Below are 15,264 nucleotides of genomic sequence, written 5' to 3'. Positions count from 1 at the left end.
AGTGGAGTCAGCTGAGACCAGTTTCTGCCCTGTATAAAGGAGGACATCGGGAGGAGTTTGATATTCCACCTTCCAGCCCTCCCCTCAGAGGGCAGAGGAGATTGGGGGAGGTGGAGTCAATCAAGACTTGAGACTAAGCATGGTGGTAAGGTGTTAGAAGTGACAACCTTTTCCTCGGAAGGGTGTGTTGTTCCATGGAGTTGAAACCAGGTAGGGCAGCAAATGCAAAGTGGTGTGAGCCCACAGACATAGTAAAAGGGGTCCTTCCAACAAAGCATGTCTGGAGACGGAGCAGGATTCTGTATTTGGAGGCAGGGAGAGCGCAGTGCTCCCTTGAAAAAGCCAGGGAGCGGCAGCTGGCAGTAACCAGTGTGGAGCTGCAATGCTCAGACTGGGATAAAATCAAGGCCTGGGGCTTTGTGGTCCCTAACACTGTGTCCTCAAAGTCCAGAGAGGGTCCTGAGGACTAAGTGATTTGAACCTCAAAGATCCAGAGAGGGCCAACCTGAGGAAGTAGAGGTCTGCCCCCAAACCCAGAGGACCCAGGGTGAAGCCTAGCAAGACTCAACCACTGCACCCAAAAGTACCCTGAAGCAAAGCCTCAAGGCGAGCACTAAAGCTGCGAAGTAAAATCAAAGAAAAATAAAGAACGTTACCCAGTGTCAAAAGTTACTGCAAATCTAGAGTTCCCCTGTAAGAAAAAATTGTAACTCCATAACAATGTGAAGCAGAGACACAAAGGAAAAAACAGATTTTCTACAAGGAATATATGAATACCTGGAAGAAATAAAGTAAAAGATTAAAAATTAAATAATAGCTTGAGGAAAGAATTGGAAAAAACAAATTAAGTAGCTTAGTTAAGAAAGTGGCAGACAGGGACATGTAGCTGGTGCAGTGGATAGAGCTCCAGCCTTGGTGTTAGGAGGACCTGAATTCAAATTTGGCTTCAGACACTTGACAGTTACTAGCTGTGTGACCCTGGGCAAGTCACTTAACCCCAATTGCCTCACCAGAAAAGAAAAAAAAAAGTGGCAGACCTTACCCAGAAATGGAATCCCAGAGAACTAAAGCCAACAGAAAAAGAAATGAGTGATTCAATGAAAGAGCAAGAAATATTAAAACAATTAAAAGACTAGAAAGTAAAAAAAAAACAGTGACTAATATCAAAACATTTAACATGGAAATCAGCTCAAGGAAAGATAATTAAGAATGATTGGATTCCCTGAAAGCAATGATAGCAAAAAACCTGGGACACTACATTTCAGGAAGTCATAAGCAAAAATTCCCAGTTCTGTTGAAACCTGAGGGCAAAATAAATAAGGAAAGAATTCATCAATCATATCCTAAAAGGAACCCCAACTAGGAATGTCATAACCAAAATTCAGAGCTTTCACATAAGAAAAAAGTTCTGAAAGAATCCAGAAAGAAATAGTTCAACAATGCAGTTACAAAAGGGACTACAGTTAGGATCACACAAGGCCTGGCAGTTCTGCTCGACACAGAGGACATCCTTAGAATGTAATATTCCAAAAGGCAGAAGATAGAGGCTTACAATCAAGAACCGTTTATCCTGTAAAGCTGAGTATCATGCTATGAGGAAAATGGAGATTTAATAGAATAGAGAACTTTGAAGTATTTCTGATGAAAAGCCCAGCGCTGAGTAACAAATTTGAAATACGAACAAAAGAACAGTCCAGAGAAACCTAGAAAGGTAACATTCTAATAAGGAGGAAAGTAAGTCAGAATTCAGAACCTTCATATCTTCAGAGGGGATTGAGAGGTTAAATAAGAAAAATTGGCCTGGGGTGGGTTGGTTCTGTTCTGAGGGTTTGAAGAGGAGAAAGAGAAGGGAGGATGAACAGAGGGAGAAGGAAGTAGGACTTCATTTTTCTCACGAGGTACAGAGAAGAGTATAAAAAGCAAGGAGGAGGCCAGGGGGATTGCTCCTCAGATGAACCTCACGTTTCTCTGGAGCGGGCAAAGGAGAGATAAGCACATACACACCAAGAGTGCAGTGTGGGGGCACATCAAGCTCAGAGAATCACTCAGGGATGGGTGGTAGGAAGTGGATAAGGTGGAGGATAATAATATTGAGGAAGGAATGGTCAAAAACGAAAGCAAATTCACTAATCCTGAAGGGGTGATCAAAAGGGAGGAAAAAGAAATGCAAAGAACTACACTCTAAGGGGGTGGCTTAGAATAGCTCTTAGTTGGAGATTGACTGAACAAACTGTGGCATATGAATGTAATGGGATATTATTGCTCAGTTAAAAATAAAATAGACAGTTTCACAGAATCCTGGGTAGAATGAACTGAGAGAAAGAGAAGTGAACAGAATCAGGAAAAAAATTAACACAAGAACATCAACATTGCAAAGAATAATAACTTAGAAAGATATAAGAACTCTGATCAATGCAGTGACCAACTGTGTTTCTGTAAGACCTGTGATAAGCGTGTAAGCCATCTCCTGACAGAGATGACAGACACAAGGTATAGAGACATGCACTTTTAGATATAGCCACTGGAATTATTTTGCTTGACTATACTTATCATACTTTTTCTTTTTCTCAGTTTTTCATATGAGGAAAGGAGTTAGGTGAAGGAGTATTGCAATAGCGATGCCCAAAGGGGAGGAGGGGGAGTCATTGTAACATTTTGAAAGTAACGTGTAGAATTTAATATATACTTTTTTATTCCAATGAAATGACCTGGAGATTCACAGCTTCATTCTCTTTTTCTGTTTTGTTGAGTATATAGAAATGTTCTTTTTTTGGTGTTTAAGTTCAGAATAAAAAATAGGTCAAACTGACGATTTTGTATTTTATCTGAGAGTCAGTAGGAAGTGATATTGAGCATTTTTGAGTAGGAGGGTGACATGGTCAATACTGTGTTTTAGGAACTTCATTTGGACAGTGTTGTGAAGGAAGGTTTGGAGAGAGAAGAAACGGAAACCTAGGAGGCTTGTGCCTTATAAGTTCAGAGTATGAGGAGATAGGGGTGTAAATTAGTGCAGAGGTGGTGTGAATGAAGGGAAGGGACATGTGCTATGGTAGAGGTGGAATTGACATTAGTGATTGGCTAAGAAAAAGGAAAGAGTCAAGGATGATAGCAATGTGGTGAACGTCAGTGACTGGAAGGATTGTGTTTCCCTCTACAGAAGTAGGGAAGTTTGAAAGAGATGATAATAAACTCCATTTTGGACATGTTGAGTTTGAAACACCTGTAGGACATCCAGGTGGCATTGTCCACAAAGCATTTGGTAATGGAGTTTGGGAGGAAGATTAGTTCTAGACATATAAATCTGAGAGTCATTTACATAGATGATAATTCATTGCATAGGAACTGTTAAGATCACTGAGAGAGGAAAATATTGAAAGAAAAGGGCCAGGAACGAGCTATATGAGATGCCCACTTTTGGTGGGATCAGTTGAGACTGAAAAGAAACAGTCACACAGGTAGGAAGAAAACCAAGATGGAGCAGTACAACAGAGGGCAAGGGGGAAGAGTATCTAGGAGCAAGGTTAGCAGTGGTATCCACAGCTACACAGAGGTCAAGTAGAATGAGGACTGAGAAAAGACTTCAGACTGGAAGTTAAGAGATCATTGGTAATCTTGGAGAGAGCAATTTAAGTCTGGTAGTTGTTTTGGAAGCCCAGATTGGAAGAGATTGAGAAGAGCGAGAGAGATGAAGTAGTACAGGAAAGTACTGCAGATAATCTGTGCTAGGAGTTGGAATATAAAAGGGTAGAAGGATAGACAATAGTTTGAGGAGATGGTTTGCTCTAGTGAATGGCAGAGAATGGGCATATTTATTGGCAGAAATAAAGGAACCAATGGATAAGGAGCTCTAGATAAGCAAGCTCCTAGAGGCGAGGAGAGTGCATAGAATCAAGAAAACAAGTGAAAGGGTCTCACCAAGGAGAAGGGTTACCTATTCATCCTAGACTTCCCCTTTATGGAATTTTTTTTAGGTAAAGTAGGAAGTTATCCTCTCTGCTGAAAAGAGGGGAGAGTAATAGGTTTGGGAGAAGGTTTGGAATAGCCTATGTGGAGAGTATGTGGTCAGTTAGGGAGGAACTAAATTACTATGTAGTATTGGAGGCCCAGGTAATATTATTACAAATTCATGTAGATTTGTAGTGAATCTGGTTGGCATGGTTGCATCTCTTTTTCTAATAGCTTTCGGGAGCATGTGTGTAGGAGTGGAGAAGGAGGAGGTTGGAAATATCCCAAATTGGGACTAGCACTATGTGACTGGGTATAGAACAAGGGGGCAAGGGATTCAAGAGTAGCTGATAGATAGTATTTGAATGAATAGGTTGAATATGGACAAGATTATGAAGGGAGAGAGGTAAGACCAGGCCCCAGTGGTGGTGAGATGGAAGAGTTGCAATGAATGGAGAGATTGTAGATCAAGGTGAAGATCATAAGAATAGGTTTAAAAGCGCTGAGGTTATTGTGGCCCAGGCCAGTCTGATGGATTGGTTTTTTGGTTTGAACAAGATGTGATGTTCGTATACTATCTGGCAGTTAACAGAAATTTATTTAATCATAGCATGGAAGAGATACTTGGCAAGGACATGGCATTGATTCAGTTAGACCCAGCTTCCTTGCCTCTGTGTTGATCATTCTGGAGGCAGTCAGAAGCTTGAGGGAGTACCTGACTCCTAATGAGCTGGCTTTATATACTGTCTACTTGGAAGCATTAGGCCCCTGGGCTGGTTAAGTCTAGAAGACAGTTTCAGTACCTTGTAACGAAAAACTAGCCTAGTTGCATGGGGGTAGGGATGGAGGAAAAGCTAGGCCAGCCTATGTGGCAGGGCCTTAGAAGATCAATGTTCCTACCACAGAGGCAGAGAAAGAGATTGAAAGATAGGAGGATGAGGTTGGAGAGGAATTTCAGAGTTCTGGATAAAGGGGATGAATCTTTTATTAGGTAGTGGTTACATCAAGGCTATGACCATATGTTTTTGTGGCAGATGTGAAATTAAGGTGGAGGTTATGGGAGTTGGGAACATTGATAAATTAGGAAGCCAGGGTGTCTGAGGGGACACTGGTGTGAATATTGAAGGCCCCGAGTGTGATAACAGGGAGTTAGGTAGAAAGGAAGGCTGAACTAAGTACAGAATTCTGAGAAAAGAGGAGAAAATACTTTGAGGATGGTAGATAACTGCCCCAAGAATTTGAACTGAATGATAAAGATGAATGGAATGAACCTCAAAGGAGGAGAGGTTGTTAAGTGCTGGGGATAAGCCAGAGTGGGAATATGCCTCCTCTTCTACCTGGTCTGGTGCTTCCAGGGGCATAAGAAAATGAGCGCCGTTACTAGAAACAATGGCTAGGGATGTGGTGTCCACCAGGATGAGCCAGGTTTCTGTTTAGGAAGATGAAAAAATTGCAAAGAGATTGATAAATTGCAATTTTTGAAAATTCTGCACAGGGCCAGAGGGTACAATGCACTAAAGAAGGGCTGTTGTGGATGGGAATGAGAGTGCAGTGAGGCGTAGAAGGATGAGCCTTTTCTCCTTAGCAGACATTGATTTTGAATCACAATCAAGGAGAACAGTGATGAGGCCAGCTGAGTGGGCCATTTATGTCCGAGGGTCCCGAAATAGGTGAATGTAGAGTTGGGGTGGACCCCACCTTTCTTTCTCTCTTTGACATCCCTGAGGTGTATATATTTATTATATCTCTTGGAAATTTTTAGATATTTTCTTAGCATGATTACAAATTGCTTTCCAGAGTGGTTGGGTGATGTATCAGATGCTTGGTGCAAATTTTTTTCCCAGTCAAGAGTTTTCCTTTTTCTTCTCATTAATCAATTTTGTTTGCGCAAAAAAATTTCAAATTCATGTATTTGGAACTATTTCCTCTTTTAGTATCTTAGAGAAGGTGCTTTTAGTGTTGAAGTCAGAAACCAGATTTCAGGCCATGAGGACAGACCATATTTTCAAGGAGTTTGAGAAAGGGAAGGCAGCTGCTATACAGTTTTCCTGGTAGTTCTCGTCAAATAAGGAATTCTTTCCCAAATAATTTGTTCTTCGGATGAGTTCAGTTGCATCTGATTCTTTATTACCTGGTTCGTTTCACTGATCTCTAATTCTGTTTTGGAGCCAGTACCCAATAGTTGTAGTGGTTATTGCTATTTAGTATAATTTGAGGTCTATAAATGTTTTTCTCTCTTGTTCCTGCTTTTTTTTTTTTCACATTTCCCTTGAAATTCTAGACTTTTCATATTTTCAAATTATTTCCCCTATGTTTTCTAGGCAGTGAAAGTGAAAAGACTGAGTATATGCTACATCAGGTGAATACTTGCTTGGAACTTGAAGACACCTCAGTCCTCAAGTCCACAGCTGTAACGTTGAAGGAATGCTCCTCAGCTCAATTTCGTTCAAATGTAGAGGTTGAAAACATGTTGTTAAACCTTTTGGAAAATGAGAGACTGTTTTTAAAAAATGTACAGCTGGCACATAATTATTTTGTTGGTAAGAGAATTATTTACTTCTTTAATATTTTTCTCAGTTAAAGAAGAGCTTGTTAACTTGTACTGTTAAACTAATAGCCTCTGTTAGTCAGTGGTCTTACGATCTTCCTAATTAATTTTGTTCACTCAGTGAATTTTATTTTTTCTTGGCTATACAAGGCACAACATAGCAGAAGATATACACACCTACTCTTTCACTTCGGATTTAAAATGTATTATGTAACAATGTAAAATGTAACAAACAATTAGCCTTTAAAATGGTAGGGATACTTATAATGCAAGAAAATGAAACAATCCCATACCAAATTTATGGTGGACTAACAATAACTTATCTTTACAGCCTCTTAGTACTTTAAAGTTTAATGGAGTGCTTTCACACCTCACTAATACAAAGGAATTCTTGCCTTCTGTCACTGACATCTAAAGTAGCAGCAGTGATGAGTTTTTTAAAAGCATCTACATATATACACATGTGAAATGGTAGCCTGTATTAACAGGGCTTGTCCTGTAATTTTCATGTGAAATAAAGCACTCCATAGTGTAAAAGTACTTGATTCAGTATCAGTTACTGGAAAATGCTGAGAGGCAAAGTAGGAAACGGAGTATCAAACGCTCTGTTCTTGGTCATTCTGCTTGAGGTTTTTCAAACACATCTGAAAACTAGTCTGTGAGGTGGGGATTCATTTGTTATTTAAAGTCTTTTTATTTATTTATTTATTTTACCAAAGCTTAACGTTAAATAGGAGCATAACAAATCTGTGCTTAATTTTCACTGTTGGGCAACATGTTAGCTTTTCATGTAGTGCTTAGAATAAGCTACCCATGTTTTTACTGTTTTCGTTCTTTCTCCTTTTGTATTTAACATCCCTCTGTCCATCCTGGCTCCAGATCCCAACAACTACCACCTTCTCAGAACTGAGACAGATCACAAATAACAGATTTATGGATTTTCTCTAACATTGATTTTTGAAGTAGATTAGGTTTTCATTTTGGTTAATGCTTGACAATTTAATATGTGAATGCTTTTCTTTCAGATTTTGAATTGAGAATGGATTCTAAGAGAAGCAAAGTATTTCCGGTTTCTGAAGCAGATGTGTTCACGGCTGAACCAGATATTCTTAGGTCACTGGATTATGCTCTTTATTTGCTATACTCTCTGTATTCTTAGTCTAATTCCAGAATGTTCCATGTTACTAGCAGTAATAATGGTAATTCATCAGTTTGTAGAATTTTAGAGTAGAAAGGGGCTTGATCTAGCCCAGTTTCCATATTTGACCAAGATACCGGTAGGTTATATGGTTGATAGCAGAGCCAGGACTAGAACCCAGGTTGCCAATGTTCTTTCCATTTCTTTCCATAAATAGTAATTGAGAGACCGCTGTGAATAGGAATTGTGCTAACTTCTGTGAGAAACACTCTAAGCTCTTTGAGCTTGTAAAATAGCCAAGGTCAACCAGTTAGTCAACATTTATTAAGCCACTACTTTGTGCCAGGCACTTTGCTACATGCTTAAGATACAAATAAAAACAAAGTCGCTGCCCTCAAGGAACTTACAATCTCCTAGGGCAGAGGTGGGGAACCTGTGGCCTCAAGGCCACATATGGCCCCTTAGGTCCTCAAGTGCGGCCCTTTGACTGAATCCACACTTCACAGAACAAATTCCCTTAATAAAAGGATTTGTTCTGTAAAACTTGGATTCAGTCAAAAGGCTGCACCCAAGGACCTAGAAGGCCACGTGGCCTCGAGACTGCAGGTTCCCCACCCCTGTCCTAGAGGAAGACAGCGCACAAAAGGAAGCTGAAGAAAGGGCTGGTATAGAAAAAAAGAGACGAGAGAGAAGGTACCTGGCACAGGGGTAGGATGAAGAGATCTGAAAGCAGTGTAGCCTGACACTGCAGTCAGAAGGTCCAGTCAGGGAGGCAGAGAGTACTAATGAGATGTGAGTGCTGAAGCATTTTCAGTTTTGCAAGATGGGAAAATTGAACCATAGACAAACCACTGTAACACAAAATATAATATGAGTGCACCGTAAGAGAGGTACTGCGTCACCGTGGAATTCATAGCAGGGAAAAATTGAGAGGAACCTTCGAGATCCTCTAGCCCAAGCCCTGCTCACAACAAGAATCCTATTTAGAGCATCCTAGGTGAAGTCATCTAGCCTCTGGTTGAAGACCTTTAGTGCCAGGGAACTACTCCTCACGCTAACCCATCCCATTTTTGGACTGTTGCAGTTACTATGAAATTTAACTTCGCACAGTATGCCCAGTCAGGAGAAGGATTTTTCATTTTATCTCCAAGTGGTGGCATTTGAGCTGCTTTTTGTATTTCAAAAAACACCAAATTAGATGATATTATTCTACAAGGCTTTGGGGTGAAGCAGCATAGTAATTTAATATTAATTTAAACTAGCTCAGAAAGCTTTTGACACAATAAATCCACAGACTAAAGGGACCTTTGGAGGCCAGCCCTTACTGGAGTTAGGAATTTCCTGTATGGCTTCCCCAACAAGTGACCATGAAGTCTCCATATTAAGACCAGTACAGAGAAGACGCCTGCCTCCTCAGGGAGCCCATGCTGCATTTTTGGATAACTTTAATGGTTAGCAAGTTCTGCCTTAAATTGAGCTAAAATGTCTCCTTGTATTTTTTAAAAATTTGTTCTAGTTTAAACATTCCAACTTTTCTTCAACTTCTCCTTGGATAATATGATTTCAAGAGCCCTCATTCTCCTGTTTGCCATCCTGTACATGTCCCATCTGTCATAACCCTTCTAATATGTGGCACCCATAATTTCTTATCGACCTTAAAGAATTAAAGCATCTTCAGAAATGTCTGGTCATGTGTACACTATGTATTTGACTTTACTGAGGAGTAGTGAAAGATAAATGGACTTTAGTTTTTATAAATGAAGTAACATTGTATCAATTGTGGGAGTTGGGAAACCACAACTTAGGTCTTTGTCCCTTGGTATTTATAACGTCCTTCTAGAACATAGAGGACATTTGTTTTGGGAGAAAAGTTGTCAGACAACTTTTCCCTTTGAGGCATATGTAGACATTAAAACCTAGCAAGATGTTTTGCTGTTTTTTCCAGTTACTGCCTCTTTTCCTTGAATGGGCTTTCTCTTTTCTCAAGGAAATCTTTCTTCCTGCATTCTCACACAGATTTGTTGGCTTTCTTCACTGCGTTACTGTGGACTATTAACGATAATAAACTGGCATTTATATAGTGCTTTGAGGTTTGCAGAGCACTTTACAAATATTATTTTATTTTATCCTCACAGTAATCTTGGGAGGTATAGGCTATTATTATCCCCATTTTACAGTTGAAGAAACCAAGGCAGACAGAGATAAAGTGGTTTTCCCAGGCTCACACAGTGAGCACCTGTCTGAGGTCAAGTTTGAACTCAGACCTCCTGACTCTAGGTCCAGTGCTCTGTACACTTTGCCACCTGGCTGCCATAGTGATATGGTAATTACTGGATTAATAGAAAAATCAGCTGTCAGCAATAAAGGTTAGGCAGAAGAGGAGATAGATTTGGGATTGAGCTGACCTTTCTTTGGGGGCAAAAAAAGTCCTTCTATAATCTTCAAGGTTAGTTGCAATTCAGTTCTAGCAGATGAGAGCAGTGATGACTGCTTTTATTTTGTCACTGAGCTGCACGTTTCAGAATGCACTGCATGGAGATTAGTGATGAAAAGCGAGGCCAAATGAGCCCATCTTTTGTTTTTTTTTTCTTGGCCAAGCAAACAAATGTGCCTTTTCCAAACTCTTCACTGCTGTCTGCTAGTTCATGATAAGGAATTAAAAGGGGGATCATTTAGACCTTCCCCTGGGATATTCCTCGAAGCTTTTACCATTTTGTCCCCTTGTATTTGAGACACAGATGATCCTTCTGGGGAGAAAGGAGGTGACGTTGAGGACTGTTCAGCGTTGTCCATGCTCATATTTCCCACTCATGGTGCAGATCATTGTGGTCTATTTGGGGATTACTCGGCTTTATTTGCTGCACTTGCCAAAGCTGGTATTCAGGCCAGATTTCAGTGACACACTGGCACAGCCATGCTCACCCCACCTTTTTAGCTTCCTTTGAAAGTTTGCCTCTTACTGGTTGAACACCTTTTGCAAAGTTGTAAGGGGAGTTTTTATATCTAATCCTATTTTCCTAATGATGTACACTATAATTTCAGAGATGCTTTGTTTTCATTTCTAATTCATCTTCAGTTGGCAGTTATTTGTAGTTTCTTCAGACCTCTCATGTAGTTAACAAAAGAAAGCATGATATATATTTCAGAGGGGTCATGAATCCTTTTTCTAAATGGAAGAATCCTTTTTATAATAACTACCCCCTAACTTAACTGATTTAATTCTCTGTTTTGAACATTTGGAACAGTGTATAAAATATGTATGTTTCTAAAGGTGGAAACATCTGTAGAATAAAAGACTACTTGAGGAAAGACAGTAGAACAAAGGAAGTGAGGTCTTTAAAAGTTATGAATAGATATACTCAGCTTTTTGTCTTTTTAACTATAATGTCTCAGGAATGCTTATGGAGTAACTATTGTATGTATAGTAGTATTATGAACACTCTAAAGTGAACTTCTTATATGAAAAAAATAGCAGTGTCTGAGTAACTTTTTACACCCAGAAGAGATCTTAGTAGTCATCTGTTCCTATATCATTTTAAATCTCAGGAAGCAGAGGCTTGGGTAGTTTAAGTGACTTGCTCAGGATTACACAGTGAGTTGATATTTGAAGCAAGACTAGAAGTAGGGCTGTGTGTGATCTTTTGATTCCTAGTCCTCTTCTGTACCACTCTACTACTACTAATCTGATATTTTGTTTTTCAAGTTGTTGTCAAAATATAGTTTTTATTATGTTGACAGTTAAAATGATACTATCTTTTGGAGACAGTAGAGCACAATTGAGTGGCCAATGACTTGGAAGTCAAAGGACCTGAGTTCAAATCCCACCCCTCATAATTACTAGCTGTATAACCTTGGACAAGTCACTTCCCTTCTGGGCCTCAGTTTCTTCACCTTTATGAGGGATTGGACTAGATAACCTCAGAGTTTCCTTCAGGCTCTACATCTGTGACCCTTGGGGCTTTACAGTGACTGTTTTCTCATTTTGTTTATTTGGTTTGCAGAGTGGCTTTACTCTGTGTTCCTCGATCGGCTTTCTGTTTTGGCACCACTCACCCCAGAGGAGGGCTGGGAATGAAGATACGTCACTTAAAAGCCCTGGGTTTTCATGTGATCTTGGTAAGAAGATAAAATGCAAATGCTCATTACTTAAAAATAACAACTGCTAATAAAACTAGAGAAAAAATGTTACTGGGATTGTAGAGAGCTTGGGTAGGGACTGTTGCATCTGGAGTTAACTTGTTTCTTGATAATGGTATTTCAGGACAATTGGATTCTTCTGTATTTGCAAACATTATTTGGAGAAGGGCTCCATAGGCTTCACTAGACTACCAAAGGGTTCTCCAGAACAGAAAAGGTTAAGAATCCCTGTATTGGATTGACTTCCTGTGCTATTTTTAACAGTAGTAAAGTAGCCCTTCAGCTGAATACCTTTTTTATTTTGTTAAACATTATAAACAAGTGTACGACTACTGGCATTGATGATGTTGAAGTTTTGTTTCATGTGACAAAATGGGCATCAGTTATAAGTACATTTCTCTAGAGAAAGCGTGATAGCTATGAATGAATGAAGCATTTATTGAGTGCCTAGTACTTACAGAACCCTGTGCAAAGTGCTTGGTAGACACAGAAAACAAGGCAGTCCTTGCTCTCGAGGGGTTTGCCTTCTATTGGGAAAGAGAACACACATGGAATGTTTCAGCTGTAAGTCACATGGGAAGGTTTCACGATCCTTAGGGTACAGTGGTAATGGTACTGGTGGTAATGCCTCTTCTTTCATGTCATTTCCATTGATAAAATAGTATCAGTTTCTGACGTTGAGCCACTTGACAGCGCTAAGGACCTTGCTGGCAGGAACTTCCTTTTTTGCATCTTTAGGAGGTGTGGTTGTAGTAGGTGCAGTGGTACTTACCAGGTAGCATCTCCACAGAACGATGGCTGTGGACACTGGGCTGGAAGCTGTGCCTTTCCTAAGGCTTTTGTGTTCAAGGTCCTGAGCTGTCTCCGTTGAGGTCTGAGGGGAAGGGAAGGGAACAGACATTTATTAAGCACCTACTATATGCCAGTCATTGGGCTGAGTAGTTTACAAATTGAGGGGGAATGGTGATCAGGATGGTGTGACTTGTCTGGTACACATTCCTCCTCTCTTAGGACACCCTTCTGCCTTCACCATCATAGCCATCAAAACATTTTGGGAAGGGTATCCACACTTGAACTGGTCCTTCTTTATATTCTTTATACAGGCTACCCTTTAGTTGCTTCATTCTGAGCATGAGAGTTACATTAACTCTCTAGATTCCTTTTAATTTGCCAAAAAGTTTGTAAGGAAGGTTTATGTTTCATGTTGGTCCCCAATTGAATTCTAGCCTCTTTGTTGGTCATGCACCTAGAATGAAACTGAACCTGAAAATGTAGCCTTAGAGAACATTTAAAAAATGATCCACATCACGTGCTACAGTGCACTTGAGCATTGTTGAGGTTTGGAGAGAGCCTGAAGGAACCCCGAGTCTGTTGTTAAGATACGAAGGCATGGCCAGAAAGAATCGAAATGTTTGTGGTTTGGTGTCTATGCTTTAGATTTTATTCATGCTTCATGTTCTCCCACTTTTGCTACCTAAAAGATACTTTGAATTTGCTGTTTTGTAGAAGGGATATTCCCACAAACCTGGCACTGTGAGCTTGTGTCACTTTAAAAATATATTGTTCTTGATGATCTAATATAAGTTCTTAGAAAGCAGCAGTTGTGTCTATAGTCATGTCCTCACATGCGTGTCTTTTTTCTCTAAGCCAGCTGGTTTGTGTTGTCTTATTGTTTTTGGTAAAAACTGACTTTTGCCGCATTTTTCTTGAAGGTCAATACCTGGGAGATTAATAAATTGGATATGAACTCTGCAGTCACATTTCTGAAGAACAAAATCTTCTCACCAGAAGCTTTCCCCACTGCTCCTGAATTTGCAGCATAAGATGTTAAAATAAAAGGAAGATTTCATGGGGAATGAGTTTCCATTATGAGAAGGAACACATGGATGGATTGTAGTATTTACTAAAGGCTGATTTCTGTTCCTGAATCTACTGCCAAAGGAGGGGTTTCTGGGTAGCTCATTGAAACAGATGATGTAATTAGAATTGTGCACTGCTAAAAATTACCAGATCAGACTGGAAGAATTTTACTTAAGGAGTTTTCTTTTAATTAATTGAAATAAAAATTTCAAAGCAGATAAAACATCATTAAAAATGTTTTATATTTAATGTGCCATAAAAATGCTAAGATGTATACAGCAAGTTATAGTTATGCCTTGCTCTATTTCAGTTATGTTAAATTACTCTATTGTGGGGCATGACTAGACCTGGTCTAAAGGTTGTATAGCGTTTTTGTATAAAAATTCAGATTTGATCTATTACTTGCATTGTTCTTCTCCACGAGTATAACACATTAAAAACAGAGCTTTCCCCAGTCTGCTTCCTAATGGAAGCTACTGCTCAACTTGCCAGTATATGCTTTAAGGAGGAGTAATAATAACGATGGAGGATGAGGATGATGATGATGATGATGATGATGATGATGATAACAAGAATAGCTAACATTTATATAGTACCCAGTATATGCCAAACACAGTGCCAAGTGCTTTACAACAAATATTCTCTCATTTGAGCCTCACAACAACACTGGCAGAGGGGCTGTTCTTAGCTCTATCCACAGCACCTAGCTGCCTGCTTGGTTTTTTTCCCCTATGAAGTATTTAACGTTGCACTACTAAGTCACAAAAGGGTTGTAATCTGCTATAGTGGAGGAAGTGGGACACCAGGGCTGCCTCTCACTGATGAAAACAAATTCTTTGCCTAGTTGAGTATGATCTATATTTGTGCATGCACAGTATAGCTTAAAAACAAGAGTAAATAATAAAAAAAAAATTATTTAGGCTGCTTTTTAAAGAATTTTCCTGATGGCTTCTAGGTCGATGGAATAGGAGTTGCCAACTCTTGCCTCAGTTTTTTGGGTAAAAAAAGAAGAAAAACATCATGAATACAAACAGTTTTTAAGAGGTAGAAGGTTAAGTGACTTGTCTGGGTCATGAGGTAAGCATCTAAAGCAGCATTTAAACTGAAGTTTTCCTGACTTCAAGTCCAACCCTGTCCCCTACATCATTGTGACTCGGAAAAATATATGCCTAAAAATGGAAGCACAACCACCAAATGTTAGAGTTAAGTGGGCTCTGCACCCCAGGGCAATGACAATTTGGTAGGGACACAGTGAGTCACACAGGATGAATAGGCTGGGATTTATTTTTTTAATCAGAAGATTAACGATCTGATATCTTTCCCCAAAAAAGATCCCCCTCTTTTAAATTTCCCTGTTTTGTCCATACCACCATCATCATTTCAGCCACCACGGTTCACAAACCCAACTGTCATCTTTAGCTCGTTACCGTCTCTCACCCACATATCCAAACTTGCTAAATCTCGTCACTTCAACTTGAACAATTTCTCTTCCATCTTCCCCATCTCCTTACTCACACAGCCACTTCCCAAGGTCAAGCCCCGACTGCCTTTTGCTTGGATTGTTGCAAGAGCCTCATAATTGTTCTTCCTTAAATCTCCCCTCTCCACTCTACCTGCAGCCACCAAAATGATTTTC

General features: G+C 39.7%; 1 protein-coding gene across 1 annotated transcript in view; it reads left to right on the top strand.

Annotated features, from left to right (window-relative positions):
• Positions 1–14,224, top strand: part of FASTKD2 (FAST kinase domains 2) — a 33,508-nt gene extending 19,284 nt beyond the window's left edge. The window contains exons 10-13 of the mRNA XM_027873793.1: positions 6,267–6,485; positions 7,519–7,606; positions 11,633–11,747; positions 13,481–14,224. Coding sequence (XP_027729594.1) covers positions 6,267–6,485; positions 7,519–7,606; positions 11,633–11,747; positions 13,481–13,591 — 533 coding nt within the window. The 3' untranslated portion in view covers positions 13,592–14,224. The remainder of the gene's footprint in view (positions 1–6,266; positions 6,486–7,518; positions 7,607–11,632; positions 11,748–13,480) is intronic.
• Positions 14,225–15,264: the final 1,040 nt, after the last annotated feature.

The sequence above is a fragment of the Vombatus ursinus genome, unplaced genomic scaffold (assembly GCF_900497805.2).
Source record: "Vombatus ursinus unplaced genomic scaffold, bare-nosed wombat genome assembly UNPS02014802.1, whole genome shotgun sequence".
Taxonomy (NCBI): Eukaryota; Metazoa; Chordata; class Mammalia; order Diprotodontia; family Vombatidae; genus Vombatus; species Vombatus ursinus.
The sequence above is the reverse complement of the archived record's forward strand: the minus strand, read 5'-3'. Positions and strand labels throughout refer to the sequence as shown.